We start from the raw sequence: 27,525 nt of genomic DNA, 5'->3' as shown, positions 1-27,525 counted from the left end.
TTAGCACTTTTCTTTCTAGTACAGCATCTAGTCTCTGATCAGAGATTGCATTTTGTTGTGTTTAGTTCATCTTTTTTATATGAAGTACTTTATTATTTTTTACATTTTTATTTTTTATTTTTTTGCAGATATAATTTTTTTTTACAAATAGTTTATTGTCAAGTTGGTTTCCATATAACACCCAGTGCTCATCCCCTCCATGCCCATCTCCCCCCTCCCCCTCCACACCCATCAGTCCTCAGTTTGTTCTCAGCATTCAAGAGTCTCTCATGGTTTGCCTCTCTCCCTCTCTCCCACTGTTTCCCCCTTCTCCTCCCCCATGGTCCTCCGTTAAGTTCCTCCTAATCCTCCTATACATGCAAACATATGGTATTTGTCCTTCTCTGCCTGATTTATTTCACTCAGCATAACACCCTCAAGGTCCATCCATGTTGCTACACATGGCCAGATTTCATTCTTTCTCATTGCCATGTAGTATTCCATCATATGAAGTACTTTATTATTTTTTCATATAATTTATTGTCAAGTTGTCTAACATGCAGTGTTCTATTGGTTTTTTTAACCTGAACTATTTTCACAGCCTTCCTTTGTTTTTTATGATCCTTACATTTGTAAATAATACCGTTCTTTTTTTTTTTTTTTAAATAAGATCTTCTTCATTTTAAGTTTGTCCCATTAGACCCAGGTTACACATTACACATTACATAAATGAGGGCGTGTCCTCAGGGTATCACATCTGGAGGCACATGATGTTCATCTGCCCCTCGTGGTGATGTCAAGAATTGCACATTTTAGATTCTGATAGAAAAACCTTTTGCCAGTTTATACTCTTGCCAGAGTTTGTGAGAGCTCCCTGTGTCCCTATTTCCTCCCGCTCACTGGGTACCATCAGTCTTCTTAACTTATTTCTGGCTGGTACACCCTGCTTGTTAATGCTCTATTTTAAAAAGAAAGCGATAGGAGGACCTGCCCGAGTGTCTTGGTCAGTTGAGGCTCCATCTCTGGATTTCAGCTCAGGTCAAGATCTTAGAGTTTGTGAGTTTGAGCTCCATATCAGGCTCTGCGCTGATAGCACGGAGCCTTCTTGAGATTCTCTCTCTCCCTGTCCCTCCCCCACTTGTGCTTTCTCTCTCTCTCTCAAAATAAATCAATCAACAGTTAATAAAAAGAAAGCAATACATGTTTTTTCCTGTTTCGCTTTGGGATACATTTTAATATTTGTATCTGTCAGCAAATGCTCCCCAAACATCAAAAGTGCAGTAGACTCACATGGTCATTTGTATCCCAATGCTTACCTGGACTTGGGCAGTCTGGGGGTCACAACCGTGCAGGTGGGGTGGGACCTCAGTCTGAGAGTCAAGGGCTCCATGCTCTGCCAAAGTAAAATAGCAGCTAATCCTTTTTTTTCCCCATTTGAGAGAGGAAAGCCACCACCTGCTCTCCATACATGAGGACACATTCTCCCATTTATCTTTCCTTGCTCTTTCCTGTCACCGCTATTAGGAAAAGGCAGCACAGGATTTAGAATGTGAGGACCAGATTCAAGTGCCCTCTCCACCTCTGATCTGTATGGATCCAGGCCACCCTACTCTCCTTGGCAGCTCCCGGTGCTTGTAAAACGAGCCTCAGAATACCTGGTTCACATAACTGATGTGCAAAGTGCATGGGAAGGAGCCGGCCTCCCTGATTGGTCTTTAGGGCTGGCTCTGCCCTCCCTGGTCACCCCTGTCCCCACGGGAGGAGGACGTGTGGCCCAGAGAACAGGCCTCATGCCTGGAGGCAGGCGGAGCAGCTCACTGCACGCCTCACACTGTGCCCGCATCAGCTAGCAGCTCCTCATACACCCCTCTGAGATAATTAAGCATTATTATCCCTATTGGCAGGTGGAGACAGTAAGACAGAGTGGTTAAGTGACTTGGTTATAACTGCTGGGACTGTTTGAGAAAGAAGCCATGCCAAGAAGGGAGTGCGGTTCAGAAGGACAGAAGAGCTTAAACTATTTAATGTGACTGATTATTTTAAAATAGCTGTTGGAGGGTGTGGGCAGGAAGAGAGACGAGAAGTGTGACTAGTGGACATTAGTAAGGCACCCAAAACTACACTGTGAAAAAGGAATATGCCTAGTACATCTATTAAAATGGGTTGCCGTGGATGGACAGTCTGTTAGATGCTTAACGTCATGTGAAGAGGAAGGAAGAAGTTAAAGGCAATAGTCAACTCAGGGAGGATAATGGAATAAACTCCATAGGCTTCCCACATGGCTGGACAGGTCTCCAGGAGGGTTGGGTAGGGGCCGGCCTCAGTCTGCAGGCAGAGAATCTGCCTGATTGGCAGCCCAGGGACGTTGCCATGGGGGGTGCAGCCCTGCCCCAGGAAGCTTGAGTGTCCTTGTGCACAGGACAGGAATGGAATGTGAGAAGAGTGTGGTGCCTGGGCTCAGAGGGGAGACACATGAGGCAAAGGTAGGACAGCCATATGGGTCACTGACAGAAACGGGGGACATGGGGCAAGTAGTGACCCAGCGGTCACTGCCTGAAAAAGGAGAGAACAGGGGCTGAGAATGGGTAGCAGTGAAGCAGTGGGGGTGGGAGCTTTGGTGCTCAAAAACAACATCAAAAAAGCACAATTCTTGCCTTTTTCAGAGAAGCAATGGATACATACTGGACATGGCCCAGGAAGTGAAAAGTAGATAGTAGGGTGACTGACCAGCCCCTTCCTCAACACTGTTCCCTGATCCTCCCTGACAGCTTAGTCAGCCAAAGGGCCTAGAGGCCCACCCTCCCACCGCACGTTGGGAACTGGGTATTTCAGTTCGGCATTGTGGCACATTCGTTGCTGCTCACCAGGTCCTTGAGGAGGACTGGCACCCTCCCTGGGTTACCAGCAGCCCACCCTCTGGGAAGGCAGAGCACAGAGAATCTACAGCCCACCGGACCACTTTCTCCAGCCACTCACTCCAGAGGCTGACTTTTCAGAAGCCTTGAGAGCAAGGCCCAGGCTTGTGGGATTGCACCAGGAGAGACCAAGCCTGTGCCATTACCGAGCTGATTGCCACCTCAGGATTCACTGAACAGTGCCCTCCTCAGGGCAGACGTGGCATTGTTCCCCGGCCTGGCCCAGAGGCCTTGCCTCTTGTCAAGTCAATGGAGGCCACCAGTGAATTATTTAGCCTTTTGTCTCTCCACCCTTTCTTTTTAATGATAAACTCAAGAATTGCCACGTGACAAAGTAATAATAATAATAATAATAATCATGCCTGCCCACATCTCAGCCATCAAGGGCTGTTTGGAGGATGAGTAGTAAAAGACAGCTGTTTGCCCTGCTGGAGTAATAGAGAGAAACGGCATTTGTTTGGTTGAACAGGATTTTTTTTCTCCAGCTGGGAAACGTCACCAAGTGGCCTTTCTGTTCTTCACACATGAAACACACACTATCATCCGCATATTTTAGTTAATTTATGTCCAAATAGGCCTTTCTCTAGCTGCTGGAAAATGATATTTGGGCTGCAATTACCTTTCACAGCATCTCACAGAAGGGTTTCGGTGCTCACGAAGCTCAGGGGAGAGGGAACGAGGACCCCGCCTACTGTAAATCTCTCCATTTGTAGTTATTCAAATCACATATTTTATTACGAGTACGAAATGCATTGTGTCATTCATTCTGGAGGAGCAACTAATGCTTCAAGAAAAGCTTTGAAAAACATTCTATTTAGAAACAATTTTGTCTGCAGCCAACGCAGTGTGTCTTTTTGGGTTGTCTTTTCTCCCAGCCCTTTTCTCTGTTATTTGTGTCATTTGCATGACAAATAAGACCATCCTCTCCGAAAGCTCACCTGTTCCTGCAGCCTGTTTCTCACCTAAAGTTCTAATTCTCTGTATGTTGCATCATAATCCTTAGCATGGTAATAAATTACAGTGTCACCATCAAGATTGTGGCTTCTGGAAAGAAATAAGCAGTGGGGCCAGATGAACTCTCTCAGAAGATGGAGAGACTGTTTTCATGCAAATTCCTGGCATCCTGGGGAACTAGGAACAGCCTCTTTATTATATAGACTCAATTGCAATTCAGCAGCCAGGAGCCATTTCCACTGGCTGTTAGAAGCTGGTAACACTCAAGAAAGAGAACCTTTTAGGCAGAACCTGCTTTTCCTTCCTGGCTGATACCCGTCTTATCTGGACAAATCACTGTGTTGGTTAGACTGGGGGGAAACGGGTCAGTGTACTTTCTTTCAGAGTGCTTTTAAATAGAAACATGCATTCCGAAACACTTTCTTAATTTAATACTTAGACCTCTTGGTCCAGGGCAGTAGGCAGTGACTAGGGAACAGGAAGAGGGTGTGTCCCATGGATGCAACCTGGGGACAGGACCATCTGCATCTGAAACATCTACAGCGTGCTGCGCAGAGCCCCTCTCGCAGGCAGATGCCTTACCCGGGCTGGCCAATTGCATAGTCAAGATGACCACTGTTCCATAGGGAGTGTCCCAAGGCCACTTCCAATCAGACATTTTCTGTGCAAAGGAAACTTCACCTTGTATTTCTCTTGGGCCACAGATGTACTTGATGGAAACTTTGGGGGAAACCAGCTTACTGCCTTCCCCCACCCCCATCATTTTGAGATCCTTTGACATTTAGTGCATTCTTGGCAAATACTTGCCATATATATAGCCATTCATTCTCTCACCTGTGGCAGACATCACTCATTAGTCACAGCCCTCTTCCTTGATGAGCCCAGATGAAGTCTCAGAATCCTAGTCAACCCAGCCATTAGTGATGCTCAGAGTTATACTCAAGATGAGCCCTCACTCAATCCATGATTTATGCCTGGTTGATAAATGCCAGTGGTTCTCAAAGTGCAGCAACCACAGTGAGAACCTGTTGGAAATGTAAATACTCAAACCCTATTCCAGAACTGGTAAATTGCAAAGCCTGGGTTAGGGCTCTGTGATGTGTGTTTTAACAAGACTTCCAGGAGATTCTTATCTACACTCAAATTTAGGAACCACTCTTCTGGGCCAGTGGTTGTGACTAATGACTGCACATTAGACTCACCTGAAGCATGTTAAAATGTTGAAACCTACCAGTGCTTAGGCTCCACCACAACCAGAGACTCTAAATAAATTAGAATAGCCGCTGGCATTAACAAAGGAAAATAGAAAAGAAAAGAAAAACCTTCTCCAGGGTGATTCCAATGGGCAGCCAAGTCAGAGAAGCACTAGGCTAGGTTTTGTGGGCATGCCAACGAGAAGAGCCTTGGTACCGCCTTCAACTGTACAGCTAAGATGCAGCTACCTAAGCCTGGAGTGGCCACCTGGGTCTGCGGACACTCTAGTAAAGGAGGGGCCGATTCCCCCTCAGGAATGTCATGCCTCTCCGGTGAGTAGGAGAAGTGATGGTGACTCCTGCATCATTGTCAGGGCTGCCTTCTGACTGTTGTCCACACTAGAGGTGCCGTGGTGCTGCCTTGAAGTTCTCACCACACAGCACTCACATTGCTTCAAAAGGCAGTTCCTCAGGGTGTACACTGACCTGGGTTTGATCAATAGCACAGAAGGCCTGGCATTTCATCTGAATGTTAGAGGGGTCTCTCACTCCCAATTCCTACTGCCCCCTAATGGCAGCCCATGGTAGCTCTGCCACCTGGGAATTTAATAGCAGTCATTTTCTATTTTAAGTTTGTTTATTTATTTATTTTTAAGTTTATTTATTTTGAGAGAGAACACAAGTGGGGAGGAGCAGAGAAAGGAGAGAGAAAAAACCCCAAGCAGGCTCCACGCTGTCCATGCAGAGCCCAATGTGGGGCTTGAATTCATTAACCCTGAGATCGTGACCTGAGCCGAAACCAAGAGTCGGACACTTAACTGACTGAGCCACCCAGGCACCTCTAACAGCAGTATTTTTTAAGTGAGGGCCTAATAAGTTTGTATATACTCAATGTATTAGTTTCCTATAGCTGCTGTTACAAAGCACCACAAACTAGGTGGCTTTGAACCACAGGAATTTATTCTCTCACTGTCCTGAAAGCTACAAGTCCAAAACCAAGGTGTTGGCTGGGTCATGCTTCCTCCCGAGGCTCCACAGGAGAATCTTTTCCATGCCTTTCTCTCAATTTCTGGCTGCTTCTGTCAATACTTGGCATTCCTTGGCTTGTAGGTACAACGTTCCAATCTCTACCTCCATTTTCATCTGTTATTCCCTCCTATCCATTTTTGTGTCTTTACGTGGCCGCCTTATTCTGACACCAGTTGTTGGATGTTAGGGCCATCCACCAATCCAGTATGATCTCATCTTACTTGGTTACATTTTGAAATAACCAATTTCCAAATAAGGTCACATTCACTGGTACAGAAGGTTAGAACTTGAACATATTTTTGGATAGGAGGAGAGGGGACACAATCCAACCCACACACCTCAATAGATCTTGTTCTTGTTTAATGGTGACCATAATACACAATACACCAAGTGGTTTACATATATATCATGTTGGCTCTCCACAACAACCCCAATGGTTTGTTTTTGGTTTTTTGGTTTTTTTTTTTAATATAAACCTTTTGGAGAGTTGTTTACTGTGAAATTCAGAGACATTGCATGATGCTCTTGGTCATAAACCTATTGCTTCCAGAGTTCAAGGGAATTCCACATGCAGCATGATCCCAGTATTTGATGAACAAGTCTTTTATCACCATACTCAGTATTCATGAGTGTCTGGATTCCTGCTATATCCCCACTGAGACTTCATCTCACACAAAATGGCAGAGGAAAGTATGGTAGCAATGCCCCTCGCCCACAGAAGTGATACTTTTATGGGCATCACTAGGATAAGTAATCAGCAAGGGGAATTGGTGCTATGCTCAGACTTTGGCCTGTAAAACTCTACAATTGACGGAGTTTTAGAACCAAAGCTATGAGCGGTGCCTACTTAATCTTACTGTGCCAAGAGAGTGAGCTGGCTGGGAGGCATGGGGGCTATCCATTGATCCTTGGGAGTGGAGCTGCATCTCATCACCAACTGCCACATCCCCACCAGGATGCCGGGCAGCACGGGTGCTGGCTCTAAGCTTGTTGCAGGCTGGCTGAGGCTGAGGGACTTAAAGTACCTCTACACTGACACCTTTCACCTCTTGGTCACACCTGCTGGTAGGTGTGGCTGTGCTTTATTAGCAGTTGACCCTGAAGATGTCTAGGTTAGAATTAATCCACTGCCACATAATCTTCTTTTAGTCCATCAAGGCACATACACCCACGCAGACACATCGTAGTTTTTCTTATACCACAGTTAAGGCATGATTATTCTGAGCAGTGGATTTCAAACTTTTGAAGAATTTCTCGGCAGCACAACCAATAATGCAAAGTTTTACACAGAAGGTCAGCCTGTAAGTCCTTTGGGGAGCCTAGGGCCCTGATGGTGGTGAAATGCTGCTCCCTCCTCTTCCCTTCTCCCTCCCCCACACCCAAACAGTGACCCCCTGTGGCAACTCTGGGGAAACCGGGGTCCCTGCAGAATGTAGACTGCCTTTGCATCCCTAGAGGTAGCAGTCATTGGGTGCCTTGGAGAAGCCCTGCGCCATGAATAGTGCTCTCTTAAAGCCCAGGGTCGGCCTCCTTTTGCCTACATGGATGCAGATTCCTTCCCAGTGAGCCTCATCTGCTCCTCCGCCTTAGAATTATTCCCTCATGTGCCTTCCCATCCAACAAAGCAAATCACTCCTTCTCTGTGGTCCTTGCTCATGCCTGCATTGAAGAGAGCCAGCGACTCTGAGAGCACTTTGCAGCTATAGGAATGCATCGGCCTTGGGCCTTCCGGCCCAGACTTCTCTTCCAGCAGGAGGACCATCCTCACTAGCAAACCTGCTGTAACACCATTCCACTTCCTTTTCTTCTGGTCTCCCTCCATGGGGCTGGTCACTGTGCTCTACATTAATAGCTTTCCTTTCACATAACCAAAGATGAGTTAAATAATCATCACCGTAATTACCTCTGAGCATCAGAAAGCAACGCTCAGGAAGTGATGTTTGAAAAGCTTGGAGGAATAGTTTAAAATTCCCAGGAATGAAAGCACCCATCCCTATGTCCCCCTGAGGTTGCCTTCCTTTTGTTCGCCTCAGAGGTCAGCATCTCCTGCTCTCAAGGCTAAGTGGGAGAGCTGGCGTGACAAACTGTCATCTGTCTGTCTTGGAAGGCTCTTCTGGAAGGCTCTGCTCCCTGCTGGGATTGGTGGGGGAGGGGGGAGGGTGGCCATGACAGGCCAAACTCAGTGTTCAGTGAGGCCCAACAGCACAAGGTGGCAGGGGGGCTGAGGCGCTCTGCCAGCGTGCCCGGCTCCTCCACTTGAGTTGGAGGAGGGAGCGACTCAACAGCTGTCACCGGCAGCCCCTGAGGTCTGCTCCAGACTTTGCAGAGAGGACACCTTCAGACTCCCAAACTGCCTTTTTGAAATTCAGAAGAACCACACTTTCACATCCTCTCCCCATCTCCCTGACACAGACATACACACAGAAGATAAGCCTAATTCTCTTACTCACAGACCCACACAGCCAAGCTTTCTCTATCTCCCTCTCTCCTCTCACACATATTGATGAGTTCTTACTCAGCCCTGGGTTGTCTGTCTCTGTCTCTCTGTCTCTCTCACTCATACACACACACACACACACACACACACACACACACACACACACACGTCACCTTAATTAAACTCCTGCTGTCTCCTGCCTCACTTCACCCAAGTATTCTGAGGGAGCAGAAACCCCTCCGCTGGGCCCAGGCCTTCTCCAGGTGTGGTGTCCTCCCCAATAGTGGACACTGGCCTCCAGGTGTTTGCTGACTCCCGGTTCTCTGGCCGAATTTTCCATGTCTCTGCCCAGCCACGGGTACCTTGTAGATAAAGCCAGTGAGCTCATTCCTGCTCTGGGGGATGGTGAGAACGAAGCACCCTGTTGCTGCAGAGGCCCAGGCCTGCCCTCCAGGCATTTGTCATATTGCTGGCATTTGAGCAGAGGACGTCTCCCACCCCAACAGCCTTTGGTCCTCTGGGGAAATCAGGACTGTCTTCTTTGCAGGAAGCTGGATGTGCCTCTGGGGAGGGCCTGGCCTGGCAGCTGTTATCCCTCCCAGGCCCTGGTCAGGAAACCAGATATAAATACACTTTGCTGCTTGCTCCTTTTTCTGTCACTCGCACTCAGATTAACCACTTACACATTTTAAAGGTATTTTTTGCCGAAGTCCAACATGCGTCTCTGGTGATTGGAACCGATCGTGAGAGTGGTCAGTATAAAAATATCCTCCTTCAGCGGACGCATGAGGCAGATGCAGAGGGGAGGGAGGGAGCCTCGGGTATTGTGCGGGCAGAGCCCAGACAGAGCGCAAGGCCAGGGAGGGAAAGCCTGCTAGCTGGCAGAAAGAAATGAAAATGAGGATCATATTCGATCTAGCGGTTGATGAGCTGTGGAGGGCTGCGTTGACGAGTGCCCCCCACTTCACCCTGGGGTGCAGAGCCCCCAGGAGGCATTGGTGCCCTGCCCTCCGCCCCCTCCCTGCACTCGCCCTTGGGACTGCCAAGCTGCAACCATGCTGGGCTCCCCCTTGCACTTAGTTATCATCCTCGCTCTTACCTAGGCACCTGCGCACGCTCCTCTCTGCCTAGAACTTCCCTCCTCCCGCCTCTTTGCCTGATAAACTTCTCCTCCTCTTCTGGGACTGAGCAGATAGTGAAGTCACAGTTCAGGCACGTATGGCACGCCAGGCCCTGTCCCAGGCACTGTGTGGGCAGTAACCCTCATAATCCTCCCAACAATCTGACTGCATAGTTGTGATCATCACCCCTGTTGTGCCGATGAGAGAGTGGCACAGAGAGGTTATGTAACTGGCCCCAGGTCACACAAGTTGGAAAGGGCAGTTCTGGTATCCAAACCCAGACAAAGGCTCTAGATGTCCTTAATCCCACAGGACACTGGTCTTCTGGCTGCTGCTGGGCACTTTCCCTGCTCACTACCTGTGTTAGGGTGTCTGCTCTGGTTCTCAGAACACCCTCTACCCCCGTCAGCCTCACACTTGTCACTTTCCATATTGTTAACAACACATTTTAAGTGTCTGTTGTCTTGTCCGCCTCCCTACTCCCTGTGCAGCTTGAGGGCAGGGACCATGGCTGGCTCATCTCTGGGACACCAGCTCCTCAAAAAGGGCCTGGCACAAAGCAGTGCTTGCTGCCTAATGTTGGCAGGGTGAATGGATGGATGGATAGCAGTCCCTTCAAACAGGCCAAGGTCTGGCAGACAAGCTGAGGACCAAGAAGAGAGCAGGTTGGAAACGTCCAGTGTGGGGTTGGAGGACAAGGAGGAGAAGCAGACCTAAAAGTAAAAAGTGTCTACCTCCAGCCTTGGAATATCAACCTCCACTGAAAGGCAGGGGGATGGTGGCACCTGCAGAGACTTCAGCGCCGGGCCCATTAAACCCAGTGCAGCCCATGGCTGTCTGTAAGCTGCAGGGCGAGGAAATTCTCCTCCCCCCCGGCCCCCTGCAGGAGGTGGAACATGAGGAAAGTGATCTTGTAGTAGGAGGCCCCCACTTTTGTGTTTGTTTTGCTTCCTCCTGACCCAATGTTGTGAAGGCTACAAATGCTGCGGGAAAAAGAGAGCTGCACCTGGCATCTCCCGCCTCCTGGGGCCCATCTCCTGTAGCAGGGAACTGCATGTTGGGGTGCGTGTACACCATTTACACTCCCTCTACCACCCACCTCCCCAACAGTGACATTAAGATCAGTGTTCCAGGAGTTGGGGACCAAAGCTTCGGTACAGCCGCGGCCTCACGGGTGGTGTGCCCACAATGGCGTGAGACCAGCACAGGTAACACAAATCCTCCTTGAGCCCCTGTCTGCAGGTGCGTATTGGTGGCCTGCCCATGGGGCATGGCCTATCCTGGCTGTCCTAACTCACCAGACGTGAGGGCAGGGAGTGGAGAGGATGTGCATGCTGACTTCATTTTCTCCTGCCTTCGACTAGAAGCCTGACAGTTGGGCTGACCAGCTTCTCCTTCTTCCAGGGAGGGAAGATCCCTGTGAGATGGACAGCTCCAGAGGCCATCGCCTACCGCAAGTTCACTTCTGCCAGCGACGTCTGGAGCTACGGGATCGTCATGTGGGAAGTCATGTCATTTGGAGAGAGACCCTACTGGGATATGTCCAACCAAGATGTGAGTGTTGTCACAAACCCCCATCGAAGGGTTCCCACAGCCAGGGGCATGCCAGCCCCTCCTCTCTGGCTTCAGCTCAGGGCCTCACAACCAGAACTTGAGGTGTCCAGGCAGGGGATACAGACACCCGTGCACCAGTGTTTGAACTAATCAAAGAGTCCAGCGCAGAGATATGACAATCCCCATACCCCCAGAGCCAGTAAAGGTGCCTGGGCCAAGCCAGGAGCCCCAAGGCTGGTTCTGAATGGCTGTGGACTATGAAGCAGAGCAGGCCCAAAGGAAGCAGGAGATTCTGCCCTGCTTCAAAGCCCACAGCCTGTGTGTTGTTCCACCCCTCCACCCCCAACAGAGGCAGAACCATGCTGGTCTGTGGGCCGGGCCTCTGACAGATGTGCTGCCTTGAGCCATTCGCAGGATCTTTGTAGCTCACACCTCTCAGCTTTAAAGAGAGAAACTGGAAAGGGCCCTTTTTTCCTGAGAGTCTACTCTTCTGGGGGCCTGTCACCTGTCACTGAAGGAGGAGCTGAGCAAGCTTCCCAAAGTTGGTCAGATTCCCATGGCCCACAGGAGTGGAACCCTGTCTGAGTGGAGGTGATCAGCACCCCTCCAGGCTTTAAGCATCTGAGATGCTTTAGGCAGAGGTGTTCCAGATGCGACCCTTTGCTTCATAACTATTAAACGGGGAGGAAGCCTTTTGAGAATGATTTGCTTTGTTAAGGCCCCAATTGAAAGTCCTATCGGATTTTCACACTGCCTTTGATCCCGAGCTATTCTCCCGGACCATCCCACTTTTGTATTTTTAATACATGCCTTCTCCTCCCCCCCCACCCCCCCCCCCACAGCTGAGAGGGTTGCAAAACCTGCATTCCTCTGTTCTTACTCTTCCCATCTCCCTGGGGGTGGTTATTCTCTTTCCCAGCCTAGCAGCAAGATGAGGCAGGGCTATCCCCGGTCCAGATCAGCCCCACCGGGCAGCCAGCTGCACCATAAGCAACTCCATGCTTGGGTGGCCCTGGGGCCCCGTTAACTGGAGAAATCTGGCCTCAGCAAGCCCTCTCTCCAGCCTGAGGTTTAGAGCCATGGCAGGTGCTCATAAGACTGAGAAAGGTGGTGATCTGGGAGCTCAGGAAACATTTCCCAGTGGGACTATGAGGAGGTGCTGGGCTCCTGCTGTGACCATGCGCCCTGATCCCATGGGCACAGTGGCATCAGCCCAGGGCAGGTGAAACGGCTGCATCGTTAACCAGGTCCCAGGGCCATGTGTGGTGTCTAGGCCCCCTCTCATTTATGATTATCCATGCCTCGCCTCTGCCCCATAGTATGTCAGAGCAGTAAGTGTCAGAATAGAGGCCGAGGCTGCATTCATGAAATCAGCTGCACCCGGCTGCATTCACACCGTCAACTGGAGCGGTAATAAATGTGATCTAGAAAACATGGAGGCCCTTTCCTGAGACTCTAATCCTATTAAGAACAATTCAGCACACAGAATGGATTATGAAACTGTCTGACAAGCAATATTTGACATTCAAGATATTCTCAGCAAATGAATTTACCTATGCTGAAAACTAATGGAATTTCTGATATTAGACTTCCAGAATTCCCAAATCATTATTTCAGCAAACACTCATTGCTGCTAAGCATTGTGCTTGCTGGTTCCGTTCTTGGCCGTTCACAGTCCAGCAGCACCTACACGGGGCTGTGGGAACATTTAGGCTTGGGAGGGTGGTGAGAAAGGCTTCCCAGGTATTTGATGCTAGAGCTGTCTCTCAAAGGGAAGAGGAATGTCTCAAAGTAGGAGTGTATTCCAATTTTGTTGTATTTCTCCACCATGAAGCCCCTAAGCATTGTCCCAAGTGCGTTTGTGCTCTGGGTGGAAAGTGGGGGGTGCCTTTTGCCCATCGGAGTCAGCCCAGCCTGAGAGAGAGCCAGGAGGGGCCGCAAGTGGCCGGGCTATAGCCACACTCATCAGAAACCGCAGTAAAGGCGGCAGTAAAGGCTTCTACAGATGACAGTTGAAAGGCCTTAAGAAAGGGAATTGCTGAGGCAAGTCGGAGTGCTGGTAATTGGGCTTCCGGAGCCCGGGAAGGTCTTTGAACATGTACAGAGAGTTTGTCAGCCAGGGAGAGAACTTGGAAGTTCTGCTGCTTGGATCTGATTGACAGAGATAATGAGAGTGGCAGTGTCTGTGGAGAGGAGCTGGGGTTTTACTGAAACATCAGAGCTCAACTTAACCCCCTCTGCCCTGGTTCCTCCACTGCTCTGAGCTTCTCCACTTCACTCTCCCCTGCGGAAGGTGGAACAGGTCCTGCCCAACTCACTAATGGGAAGTGCATGGGCGGGGGCAGCCAGTAGCCTACTGAGGACTCAAGGGCCAGTGGAGGGCCCCCTCTGCTCATCTCCCAAGAAGCTCCAGTCACTTACCCCTGCCCCGCCCAATGCCACCAGCCCCAGCCCCCAGCACTTCTCCAGGTACAGGGGAAACAAAGGCAGCCCCTCTCCCCTCCCTGTCCCTGCTCTTTGAGGCCCAGGGCATTGGCTTATGCCAGCCTTCAGAGGCCTGAAGAGTTGCCGCAGACCACTCCAAGTGAGCTGGCGGCCTGCTCTGCTCGGGTGACAGTGGCCACACTTGCCTGGTTCTCTTAACCACCACACCCTCACTCTTGCTTCTCTCTGGAAATGCCATCTGATCTCAGCCTAATCTCTAGTCTTTTCAGCATCCATTTATCCCATCCTGTTACAGACCAAGGAAAAGGGCCCAGGCCTCACTCCAGTTTTCAACTCTGCTCAGAAGGACACCCTACACCCCCCACCTTGGGCCAAATCTTCCACACAATTCAAATGTGGTGCTCATGTTTACAGCCATCAGGTGGCCAAATGGAAGGTGCTTCTCCAGGTCTCCTCCCTGTTTTCCACACCTGCTAGCATGGCAGGTGTGACAGAGAATGATCCCAAAACCCCATTAGAGGACCACAGTGATTTTTTTGAAGTAATGATGTTTTAATCTGATTACAAGTTCTGTACTCAGAAAATTTGGAAAACACCCAGATCCTTAAAGAGAGTAAAACCCTCCAAAGGCATAAGGCTTCAACGAAAGACTTGGGGAGATAAATGCTACCCATGCGCCAATTAATGACTTAGGTAATTTTTTCTTCGGGGTGGAAGGTAAAGGCTTTCTTTATCAATGTGCAAGAGGCATCAATGCTCCCAGAATACAACTTGAACAATGACAACAAAATTATCTAGAAGAGATAGCAAATGTCATAAAGTCCCATTTTGTAAACACGAGCATGGCTATCCTACATCCTAAAAGGTGACAAATAGGGATTTAACAATTAGTCAACCCCTCTCTGTTGTGCTTGGTGCTCTCAAATCACTGTGTCCCTAGACCTCCTAGTGCCCAGCAACAGAACAGCAACTTTCTTTGCACAGTTACTGTAATAGACGTGGCAGGAATGACAGCCCCCATCTAACGAAGATATGCCCTCTACCATTCCTTCATGTGTATGGTGCTCAACATCACTTCACTGTGTTATGGAATCTTCCTAATAACCATATCTGGGCAATTTCCAGAAGTCCAGTGGCTCTCCCAAGGTTCTGGAGCTAGTAAGAAGTGAAACTAGGATTTGAACCCAGGCCTCCAGTGTCTTTGCTCCTAGCCACAATGCCATACCATCACCAGTGCCATGTGGGGGTCTGCACTCCTGGCTGACCCCCAAGGAGGAGGGATCAGTAGTTCTGATAGCCTCTTAAAAAGAAAGTCAGTATACCAGACAAGCATGGGAAACACAAAACAAATGCCAGGACAGTCTTCAAACCTTCCAACAAGGTGGCATGCGGAGGAGACCAGGGAAATATAGCTAAGTTGCATTTAGCCCAGAGCTCACAGACGGAGGACTCCGTGCGTGTATGGGTCCCCCAGCCTCTTGGTGCTCTGCCAGGAGTGGTTGGGTCACCTGGTCACACCATGGAGCTGTACCCCCTGCAGAAGGGCCCTGACTCCAGTGCTCCTTCCTGTTACAGGAAGACGGGAGGAAAATTTGTCAGTGGGAGGAAGCACTATGTGGGGCTCTGGCACCACATAATTTGAGCAGAGATGCTAGCAGTTTAGGGCAACCCGAGCTGCCATGCACTGGAAGACTTTGGGGCCCCCTGTCCCCAGGAGAAGTTGAATATGGACACTAGCCCTTCCTGCCAGCCCTGACATAAAGAGCTCATGGGTCCATTCAGTTGATAATCCCACTTTTCTCGACAGTGGGCGAGGGCTCTGTGACTGGGCCCCTCAGTCTGGCTGCCTAGGAGGAGCTGGAAAGGGTGCCAATTTGTGAGCCAGGCTGATGGCAGTGATGCCTGGCCACTCCTCCTCATGGATTACTTGGTTTAGCTCCATACCTGTTTCCCACCATGAAGACATCAGACAGCTTCAAGGATTCTTCTTCAGGCCAACGTTACAATCACAGCCCCACAGAGGCCTCGGGAAAGTGGGCTTCAGGGTGTTCCAGACTTAAAGTCAGACACCCCTGCGATTTTTCCTCAGTCCTACCATTTCCCAGCTGTGGGTCCTCAGGCGGGTTACTTCACTGGGTGTCCCTCTGTTTCCTCATGGGGAAAATGGGCCGTAACGTCCTCCCGAGAAGAAAGCAGGTAATTTGATTGACAGGAGTTTGGCAGGGGTAAAAATTTAGTGGTGAAGCAACATATTATTCAAAAGTTCCTGGTCACTGGTTTGTGTACGGTACTGATATTGGTGTGGTTTGGATACTTGTTTGTTTTTCCACCACCTGGAATAGAAGGAATAATACACCTTGATTATTTCTAATGACTTCGGGTCATTTTATCTCATGCCCCACTCCATGTCCTATATACTGGGCATAGAACTTGTAAAAATACAAGCTGATTGAAAATACTTTCTCACCAATCTACAAGGTTAAAAAAAAAATCTGTTGAAATGAATCTGACATTTTTTCAAATAGAGGCAAAAACACCTGAAAATCCCTGAACTCCAAATTATTTCCTTTGTTGTTGAAGGTGCTTGAACTGTTTATTTTAATATAAAATCAATGTATAATTATTATAGAAAATAAAAACACAAACGAGCATGAAAAGCACTCACATGCCTACCTGCCCAGAGGCAACCGCCATTAACGCCATGCTATCTATTTTTCTGAGGTCGTTTTTATGCATGTGTATAATTACTGTTTTGTGGTTTTGTTTTGATTTTTGTTTTTACAAAAGCAAGTATACTATACCTGCAGCTCTGCAGCCTGCTCTTTTCCCTAAGATTTTGGTGTGAGTATATTTCCATTTCAATAGGTACATTTTTACAACATCACTTAAAGGTACTCCTTGTAAGCCAGGCCTTCCATTGTGGTAGGAGGGCATGTAATGAACTCACATGTTTAGCACTGAGTTGTTGACAGTTATTTTTGCTATTACAAAAAGCACAGAGCAGGCATAATTGATTTAAATAAATTGGAAATTAAGAAGTAAAGAGTGAAGTAAACTCTTGAAACAATGTGAAAAACAGACCAAAGTATATAAAGATTCTAAAATCTTGACAAAATTATCCCCTGGAGTCTGCAAAGATTACCAAAACTTCATTGGCTATATTCATTTTAGTTCACCTTGTTATTTTGACCATTGTCATTGCACTTACTTGGTTTGTGTAGCCAGAGTCTCTTCAAGCCAGTTTACATTGCTGCATCATGAAGATCAAGGCGAACAATGCACAAGAAGCCTCGAGAGTGGCCCTAGCATGGAGTAGGCTATTAAAAGCTGTTACTTCCCTCCTTTCTCTTCTCTTAGCAGTGTAAGGATGAGGCCATCACAAGCTTTGGTGAGGGTCCTTTTTTTTTTTTTTTAACATTTATTTACTTTTGAGAGACAGAGACAGAGTAGGAGCGGGAGAGGAGCAGAGAAAAAGGGAGACAGAATCCAAAGCAGGCTCCAGGCTCCGAGCTGTTAGCACAGAGCCCAGTATGGGACTTGAACACACAAACTCAGGTCTATGAGATCATGACCTGAGCTGAAGTTGGAAGCTCAACTGAAGGAGCCACCCAGGTGCTTTGGTGGCGTTCCTGTATAAAGAAGAAATCCATTAGGTGTCCTGTGTGCCGTCTCGTCATCACCCCTAGTGCTACCAGCTGCCAGCATTGGGCCCAATGTCTTCTTTAAGAGAGGAGAACCTTGGGGCATCTGGGTGGCTCAGTCGGATAAGCATCCGAATTCGGCTCAGGTCATGATCTCACAGTTTGTGGGTTCGAGCCCCGCGTCAGGCTCTGTGCTGACAGCCAGCTCAGAGCCTGGAGCCTGTTTCAGATTCTGTGTCTACCTCTCTCTCTGACTCTCCTCTGCTTGCTCATGCACTCTGTGTCTCTCAGAAATAAATAAAATATAAAATAAANACCTCTCTCTCTGACTCTCCTCTGCTTGCTCATGCACTCTGTGTCTCTCAAAAAAAAAAAAAATATAAAAAAAAAAAAAAAAAAAACTCAAGCTATTCACCAGCTCATCCTTTTTTTTTTTTTTTAATTTTTTATAGTTTTTGAGAGAGAGATAGAGCATGAGTGGGGGAGGGGCAGAGAGAGAGGAAGGCACAGAATCTGAAACAGACTCCAGGCTCTTAGCTGTCCGCACAGAACCTGCTGCAGGACTCGAACCCACAAACCGTGAGATCATGACCTGAGCTGAAGTCGGACACTTAACCGACTGAGCCACTCAGGCACCCTTTACCAGCTCATTCTTTAGTAAGCATTTATAGAGATCTAGTGTGTGTCAGGCTTCGCTGCGGGTACTAGGGACAGTCTAGGGAGAAAAGCCAAGTACATGTCAAATCCATTATGGAGAGAGGCATTTGAGCACAGAATGAGGGAGGCTCCAGTCTTGGGAGCTGCTTTGTGAATGACTGGCTGGTGTCTCATCACCCAATCATACCTGTTCCCATGTGTGTCACTACAGGTCATCAATGCCATTGAGCAGGACTACCGGCTGCCCCCACCCATGGACTGTCCAGCTGCTCTCCACCAGCTCATGCTGGACTGTTGGCAGAAGGACCGTAATAGTCGGCCCCGCTTTGCAGAGATTGTCAACACCCTGGACAAGATGATCCGAAACCCGGCAAGTCTCAAGACTGTGGCAACCATCACCGCCGTGTGAGTCTCATAGAACCGGGTAGTTGCTAGGTGTGGCTGGTCTCCTAGGCTGCTAGCCTTTTGATCCATTGAGAGCAAGGGTGAGGTGGCTAAGATTATCCACTAATGAAAGAAAGTCCAAGACTTCCTCTTTCCTTTTTCTTTTCCATGTTTCTAAAGTATTCCCTGCCTCCAACATGGGCTATAAACAGATACCAAGATATCTGTCTGGGTCTCCACTGTCTGCTGGCTTCAGATAGGCTGGGCACTCACTGGGCTCTGTAATAATTGAATGTATCTGATAGGAGTCGTATGAAGCTCCACTTCTGGGAGATTCTCTTTGCAGAAGGCACACTTTTTGTTAAATACACCAGGAAGAGCTCCAGACTTGGAAACTTGGGCAGCCTTTAGCAACTAAAGGCCCTGATTGCTATGGGACACAGAAATAAAAAGCCATTGGATTTGTTGTGAGCAAACACACAGAACTTACAGCTCCTGTCAGTAACTGTCAGCTGCATATTATTCCTCTCTGCACTGCAGTGTTAACTGATTTGTTAATTTATCTTTCAACCAAAGTGTGGTATGCATGTATGTGCTAAGCGCTGCGCCCCTTGCCAGCAGTACAGAATGAACAACATAGACATGATTCGTGTCCTCATGGAGCTTAGAATCATTTAGGAGGGGAAAGACCAGATGATCTCCCAAAGAAATGCAAAATTGGGACCTTGACAGCCACTGTGGCGGGGAGGTGCCTGGTGCTGGAGAGCATGGGTATGTACCTTCCCTGGTGTCTGGGAGGCATCCCTGATGAGTGTTACTTCAGTTGAGCACTGAAGGGAGAGAGTGCTCGAAGTGAATGAAAGGAAGACTGGAGTTGAGGGACAAGTGTTCCCGACCAGGGAGCAGCATGAGCAAAGGCTCAAGGGTAGGAAGGACAGGGCCAGTGTGTTGAGTCCAGTCTGTGAGGAGACTGGGTCAGGGCTGAGGCTGAAAGGTGAGCAAGGGCCAGATGCTCCGAGCATGTGGGCTCTGCTAGGAATTCTGGGCTTGATTTTCAGAGCAGAGCACCCATTGAAGGATTTGATAGGAATCTGGGTTAGGGTGAAGGTTATGAACATGATTGCACCTGCAGTTTTCAAAGAGCACCAGTCCACAGTGTGGACCTTATGTGGAGGGGAAGGAGCATGCGTGAAGACCAACAGGAGAATTTGCAGCAATAATGGCAGACAAGATAGGGTCTTAAGTCAGGGTAATGATGCAGAAAGAGGTGGATGAGTTTGAGGGATTTTGGAGGTCAAATCTTTAATTTTTGGTGAAGGACTGGGCATGGGTGTTAGGGGTTGAGGGATATACCAAGGTAGCACCCTGCTTTATGAATTGGATACCAAGGTGTCTGCTTTGAGAATGTTCCAGAGAAAATCAGCAGAGGGTTGCTCTGTTCCATTTATTTCAATTAGCTGAGGATAGAACCAAGGGAAAAAAAATGATACCAACAGATTTGGGAAGGTCGTTGCGAACTTTATATATTTTTCACGGTGGAGCTTTGGATGGGAAAGCTCTAGGTTCCGGTTTACAGCGGAGTTCTGGGCCTTCTCTTCACTCCAGACTGTGTCAGTCTACCTGTCTGAGCTGGCTGATGTGAGACCGGGGCCATAGGCAGGGGTACCAGCCACCTCGCCTCCAGAAGTCATGCCAGATCAGGAGTCTATAAGGAAAGAAGGGTCAGCACGGGGCTCCCCTGTAATCTTCATCTGGTCAGGAAGGCGTCCTCATCCTATATGAATGCTGTCTGCCCAGGGTGTGGCTCTATACATGCACCCCTGCAGCTGTGGGGTCACCTGCTCCTCTTTCTCTGTCTCAGGCCTTCCCAGCCCCTGCTAGACCGCTCCATTCCAGACTTCACGGCCTTTACCACCGTGGATGACTGGCTCAGTGCCATCAAAATGGTCCAGTACAGGGACAGCTTCCTCACTGCTGGCTTCACCTCCCTCCAGCTGGTCACCCAGATGACATCAGAGTAAGTGATGAGACTCGCCTCTGGGTACCCTGTGGGTAGCGATCACTTGTCCCTGCTATTGCTCATGGGACAAGTCTAGATTTCTGGCCTCACCCCCAAAGCTCCACTTCTGTCTAGAACCAGGCCTGGTGGGGAAGCACCCTGGAAAGATAGGAGGGGGTGGGGTGGGGAGGCTGAGGTCATTCTGGCCCCAAATGAGAGTTCTTCGAAGTCGTGGCCATGTATCATTTGCCTAATCATCAAGACTCTCTCCTCTGCTTGTTTTCAAACTTAACCCATCAAAAAGAGCATCCAGATGGAAAGAACACAGCCAGCCAGCACTTTAAACAACAGAGCAGGAAGAGGCACTACACTGATTCAGCAACAATCTCAGACGTGTGGGGAGCTCATATTCGTACTTAGATAGCACATGTGAATAAGCATACATTTCCATCTCCCACAAATTATTTACCAGTCTGCAGCTCCCACAGGAGTATGGAGGAATATGAAAACTAAAATTATTCAAATAAGATCAGAAGCAGAAAGGGTCTTAAAGATCCATTAGTCCATCATTTCCCCAAGAATGTTCTGAGCAGCACCAGTTCTGGGAAATGTTAATAGGTTCTCCTTGGAAAAAAGGTCCCACGGTCAAATAAATTTGGGAAATACTGTGCACTTTATCACCCTTTTGGAGATTCACTACACATATTAGCATTCTAAAGGCCATGAGAAATCCTGAAATAAAGAAACCCATTTAAAATTATTAAATACTGTGGAACCGTATTTTTGAGGGGCAGGGGTTTTGTAGAACTGTAGTTTGGGAGATATTTATCTACTTGCACTCATTTCATTTAGCAGATTCAGAAATTAGGTGAATTAGTGCATGAAGCCTCAGTGCTCATGGGTGCAACACAGGGGCCAAGGGCTGTTTCCTGATGGCTAATTCCATCCCCTTCTATCGGTCCACCCCTGGGACACAGCAGTACCCGTATGTGGTAGCACACTGGAATCACCTGGGAAATCTTTAAAAAATATTTATGTCTGGGGCACCTGGGTGGCTCAGTGGGTTAAGTGTCCAACTTTGGCTCAAGTCATGATCCCATTGTTTGTGGGTTTGAGCCCCACATCAGGCTCTGTGCTGACAGCTGGGAGTCTGGAACCTGCTTCGGATTCTGTGTCTCCCTCTCTCTCTGCCTCTACCCTACTCGCTCTTGCTCGCTCGCTCGCTCTCTATCAAAACTAAACATTAAAAAAAGGTTTTTTTAAATATATTGATGCCTGACTTCCACTACCAGATCTTCTGGTTTAACTGGGATGAACTGAGACCTGGGCATCAGGATGTTTAAAACTCCCCAGGTGATTCTAATGTGCAGCCAAGGCTGGGAACAACTTGGTAAGGGTCAAATTTTGAATAGCTACATCCCCCCAGAGAGGCCTTCACTGGCTACATGGGCCACAACATTTATAGACAACATGAGGTTGGTGGCTTGTGACACACATTTCCCAAGGTAGAGGACTGCTCGGTCCTCCAAGCAATTGGCGACAAATGCTTATTGATCACCTGTTATATGTTGGGCAGAGTGCTAGGTGCCGGGATTCACTCTCAAAGTGGGCCTGTTGCTGAGTCCCAAGGGAGAGGTGGGCTCCCATCATCCAGCCCCAGCAGTTGAACCTCAGAGGAACAGTTTCTGTCCCAGACTCCTGCTTTGCAGTCAGTCTTCCTAGTGTCCCACTCTACCTCTTTTTTTTTTTTTTAATTAATTTATTTATTTTGAGACAGAGCCTGCAAGTGAGCTGGGGAGGGACAGAGGGAGAGGAAGAATCCCAAGCAGGCTCCACGCTGTCAGTGCAGAGCCTGACGTGGGGCTCAAAACCATGAGATCATGACCTGAGCCAAAACCAACAGTGGACGCTCAACCCCTCAACCTTCTGGGCCACCTAGGTGCTCCTGCCCTACCTCTTGGAAGTTGATTCTTGCCAGAAATGATGGAAGCTCCGCTTTCCCTAGGGAGACGTCTTGAATATGCATCTACCCTAGCATCCACTAAGCAACAGAATTCATTTTTAAAATGTGGGTTCATTTTCTGTTCCTGCTGTATGGAGGCAGCCCCTGACACCATGAATTATCATCAGGCACCAACAGCAGCAACAAGAAAAGCAGCACTTCCCAGTGGAAAAGCAGCCTCCCCATCTTGCAGAGCTGGTGTGGATGTCTAGGTGACCAGAGAGCCCGAGTTCAGGGGTGGCAGGGTGCCTGTGCTGCTGAGGCCATGCCTGCTTCCTCACTGCGATGTGGCTGTGTGTGGAGCCATCACCCCCTAGTTCCCCACAACTGGAAGCATCCAATGGAGTAATTTCCTCCGCCTGGAAAAGGAAAAATTAAGGGATTTAGTTAAAAGTAAAAAATGCCCATACACTATTGGAGCAATTTAGTTTGTTTCTTGAGAGATAAAAGATGAAAAAAGAACATGAGCTACTAAATAAAATACATTGCAGGACAATTTGTGAATTCAGAATTCAAGTGTGCCTCTCAGCAGCATTTGCTGAAAAGACATGGACGATTTGACAATCTGAGGCAGCTGCAGCTCTGAGGGGACTGACCGCCAGCTGTAAGGGGGGTTGAGGAGAGCACAGGAACCTGCTTGTGGGTCTGGTGGGCAAAGTGATCTGCTATGCCAGGGACAGGGGCTTTTGGGGGAATATAGTCAGGACTTTAGAATAGTTCTGAGAGCAGGCCTTACAGGGCGGCTAAAAACCAGGTAGTCTTGAATTTGAACCCCAGGCCCACCACCAATTACCTGCTGTGGGATCTTGAGCATGTTACTTAACTTCTCTGAGCCCTACTTGCCTTTGTCCATAAATGAGCAAAATATAATAGTTTTTGGTAGAAGGTTAATGAAATAGTGCATGCAAAGCACTTGGCCTACTGCCTGCCTACAGGATGCACACAAGAAACAACTGCTGCTAAATTATTATTATTGACCTTGAGTGGTTTGTCAGTTTTTAGGAAATACTTCCTTAGCTATATGTGAAATAGTATATGGCACATGAGAAGTACTCGAGCAATGCTATATTATTATTATTATTATTATTATTATTATTATTATTATTAACTAGGCAAAGATGCACAGGTCTCCCCAAAATTAAATATAAGCCATGAACTTGAAGATGAGTACAGTCGATGGGGTACCTGGGTGACTCAGTTGGTTAAGTGTCCAACTTCGGCTCAGGTCATGATCCCATGGTTCATGAGTTCGAGTCCCGCATCCAGCTCTGTGCTCACAACTTGGAGCCTGCTTCGGATTCTGTGTCTCTCTCTCTTTCTCAACCCTTCCTCTGCCCTCCTCTCTCTCTCTCAAAAATAAACAAACATAAAAAAAAAAAAAGATGAGTACAGTCTAAACTCCTATCCTAAACATATTACTTAAATTCCTGCCTGGGCAGATATTTGAAAGTTATTTTGAGATCACCCTTCTTAAAAATTCATGACATTAAAATTCAAACAGAGGCAGAAAATGGAAACTCAGGGGAAAAACATCAGAAAACCTAGCAAACCCCGTATCTTTTCAATCTCAGTGGGTGATCACTAATTTAGGCAGAAAGCTCCACAGCATAACCAAAGCCCCATATAGTGTGTGCTCAGAGTGTTAAAACACACACACACACACACAAAAGTTCCAGTCCTCCTAGGGTCATGGAAACAATGAACGGGGGGCTTCTCCAGCACCCATACGTGAAGAACAGGGCACAACACTTCTAGGATGGTCTAAGTTGGGAGGGGTCATTGGAGACAAGGGCCACCGCGTGAAGCAAATGAGACTGAGCAAGAAAATACCTATGTAAGCAAAGACTTGGGTAAATCTGACTGTTGGATTTTTAAACACTTTTATCTGCCTACCCAACTAAAGCAAGAGCTTGCCTTCTATGATGCGGTTTGATCCTTGAAAAGCTGCTCTAACACTAGCATGCCCTTTTTTGTCTTTTTTTCCCTCCTAGAGACCTCCTGAGAATAGGGGTCACCTTGGCAGGTCATCAGAAGAAGATTCTGAACAGCATTCATTCTATGAGGGTCCAGATGAGTCAGTCACCAACGGCAATGGCATGAGAACTCTCATTTTCTGGGGGGAGGAGAGGAAGGAAAAGGACCAGGCTTAAGAGGGAACCAGAGGTTGACCACTGTGGAATGTTCTGGAAAGATTGGTTTCTCTACTAAGAACTGCATTACATCAGTGAAGAAGACTGGACCTGTTCTTAATAGGCAATCTTCGTTTCTCAGTGACAGAAGCATGTGTAAGATGCCGTGGGAAACCAAAATATAATAATGAAAAAAATGAAAAGGTATTATCCAACAGAAGTGAAGACCAAACAATATCATCGAGGCAACCAAGAGTAAACTCTGCTCCCACTCAGGGGGCTGGAGTCACTGATCCACAGGAAGAAAGAGAAGGAGGTAGAAGGAAGAAACAGAGGCAGTTTTCCATTTTCTTCCTCACCAATGACATTCTTTTCTTTTCTCCTTTTGTACTCCTCCCCACGAGCCCTCTCCCTTCTCCCACATCCATTTCCCTTTGCTCATGACTCGTGTAGGGAAGTTTCTTCAAACAAACCCCAGCTCCTGAGTCTCCAGATGTCGTTCTGTCAGTTGCCAAAGGACTTTGCTGACCACTGCATGGGGGATCCAACCAATTCAATTAATGTCTTCATATTGAAGAAGAGATGTACCTTCAATTGAAAACCTTGTTTTTCTTTTGTTTGCATTTTCTGCAAAAAGGAAAAAGAAACCACAAATTGGAAAAAAAAGAAAAAAGAAAAACCTGTTTCCGTGTGCAAGAGCACACACATGTATGTCTGTGTTATAAAAATGACTGTGCTTGTTCGTAACAGATGCAGACAAGAAAGAAGAACGGGAGATCTTTGCCCCCTGGAAAATCCAAAGGGGCTGGAACATGTTGTTGGTTTGGTGTTCTGGTTGGCCCAGTTGGCCTATTGGCTCAATGGGGAGAGAGGGCAGGGAGAAAAGTAAAATGAAAGGGGAAAAAACTCTCAGGAGCTTGCAAATTCAGACAGGAAACAGGTGAGTGGTTTGAATTGGATGCAGTGTGGGCCATTCTAGAATGATACTGACTGATTAGTTATTCTTGGTAACATCTGAAGGAGAAGGAGAAGGAAAGTGTTTCTGGAGAATGTTCTTCCACATCCCTAGAATCTGTAATTCAAGAGATGGCAAGGGAGAATTCTTCTTACCTTATTTGTGGACTGGTTTAAGCCATGTGGCATCCGAGGAATGTTTCAAATGTGTCTGTGTTTCTCCTCATTCCTTCTTGTACCTCATTGTTCAATTCACTTTTGTAAATTCCACCTAACATTTAAATATTTTTAATTTCTCCTTTTATCTTAATCTTCTTGCTAATTTTATCTGTCTAATTAAAATGAGCAGAAGCATGTCTGGGTTTACATAGAATGGTGTCAGAGTGTGTGTTCTCAGACCCCAATGGGTCCATCCCCAAGTTACAGGAAAATCCTTAACAATGGTTGTTCTTTCCCCCATATGAGAGGGAAGGACTACATCCTGGATCCCGTGCCTCCCAAGAAGCGCAGTACAGTAGAATCACTCTCGCTGATGTGACCCAAAGGAAGAAGTGAATAAATATGAGGCTCTGAAGCCTCAAATATGCAGCTTAGGAAGTCACTGGCAGATAAATATAAACAATCACCGATAATACACCATCAGCCCTGATTTCAGTGTGCACAGTGCATTTGGGAAGTTCATATCCAGGCCAGTTTTGTCCAAGCCACTGAAGACTATTTTAGCCTGCTTGCTTGTAGTGTGTCTGTGAACATGCAGGTGGAGGGGAGGGTATGAGCCAGTAAATTGAGCCATACTTCCCATGTAGCTTATTTCATTCGAATTGAAGGTGAGATGACCCTTTTCCCCTAGTCCTCAGCAGCTCTGTAATTGGGGAAGTCTTAACTTCTGAAGCTCCTTCAAAGAGTCTCATGGGCCTACGGGGTACAGCTCCGATGCAGGAGAGCCCCATCTGAAAGCATCACCTCTGTGCTTAAGCCCTGGGAGACAAAGGGAGATGGACAGAAGGGTCTCAGCAGATTTGCATATGGTTACAAAGGGCCCCAACCCAGCCACGTAGTGCATAGAAGAGAAAATTTCCCCTTATTAATAGCTTACCAATTCCATGCACAATTTGCTAATTTCCCCCCAAAGACCTCAATCCACGAAATGTCTTAAAAGCCTAGGCAATTCGGCTAATCTATTCTCAATTTTCTACAGGAATGAATTTTAATTTGTCACCAAATTTCTCAGGCAGCATCCTTAACCTGAAATCTTCACCATGCTTCCACCAATGCCAGTCCACCTTCTGGCTGTCAACAAAGCAAGGTTAAGGTGAAGGTCGGGTCATGCCCTCTGGCTTGGTTTCACCATAAGATCCCATAAAGAGAGACAGAGTGTGTGTGAGAGAGAACCCAAGGGCACTCGGGAAAGCATGAGGGCTCAGCAAAGCCAAGGCCAGGGTACCTGGAGGTATAGTTATCAGTGGGAGGGGCATGACTGAGCTCTGAACACACCACCTCTCTGCAGATGCTCAGCACAGTTCCACATCCCAGGTTCCCCACCCCACACCCTGAAATGTGGTCTCTCTCTCTAGTGATGGAGACACCATGCCTTCCCTCTGTAGCACAGGGCCAGTCATTAACCTCTTCGAGCCTCTCGTGTATAGTCAGCTATTAGTAACCACCTTTGATGAGACCTAAGTCCTGAGTGGGTTCTCTATGCCAAGCACAGTCTAAGTACTTTACATCTATTAACTCTCTTCTTCCTGAGCATCTTACATACTCTTCAAATGAAGAAACAGAGAAAACCTTTCCTATATCACCCAGGGGTGGCATCAGGATTTTGACTCAGCAACCTGATTTCACTCTTACCACTTTTCCAGGGGCTCTCATACTTGAGCATGCACTAGCATCATCACCTGGAGGGTATGTTAAAACACAGATCACCAGATGCAACCAGCAAGTTTTCTGACTCAGTATATCTGGGGTGGAGTCCAAGAAGTTGCCACGTGGTGCTGAGGCTGCTGGTCCAGGGACCACACTTTGGGAACACTGCACCACACCAGCCTGCCTTCCTGGAGTTAGTAATAGATGTAAAGTTCTTGACTCAGGGAGTGATAGTAATTAAAATTCTTCAGCTACCTGCAAAGAGA

General features: G+C 47.7%; 1 protein-coding gene across 1 annotated transcript in view; it reads left to right on the top strand.

The window, feature by feature from the left end:
• The window catches only part of EPHB1 (EPH receptor B1), a 144,785-nt gene extending 120,003 nt beyond the window's left edge, over positions 1–24,782 (top strand). Inside the window, exons 11-14 of the mRNA XM_039256473.1 lie at positions 11,033–11,182; positions 18,137–18,330; positions 20,171–20,326; positions 24,302–24,782. Of these exons, the coding sequence (XP_039112404.1) occupies positions 11,033–11,182; positions 18,137–18,330; positions 20,171–20,326; positions 24,302–24,410 (609 nt within the window). The 3' untranslated portion in view covers positions 24,411–24,782. The remainder of the gene's footprint in view (positions 1–11,032; positions 11,183–18,136; positions 18,331–20,170; positions 20,327–24,301) is intronic.
• The last annotated feature ends 2,743 nt before the right edge of the window (positions 24,783–27,525 follow it).

Source organism: Hyaena hyaena, unplaced genomic scaffold, assembly GCF_003009895.1.
Source record: "Hyaena hyaena isolate Hyena2069 unplaced genomic scaffold, ASM300989v1 scaffold_575, whole genome shotgun sequence".
NCBI classification, from domain to species: Eukaryota; Metazoa; Chordata; class Mammalia; order Carnivora; family Hyaenidae; genus Hyaena; species Hyaena hyaena.
This window is presented reverse-complemented; position numbering and strand designations above follow the sequence as displayed.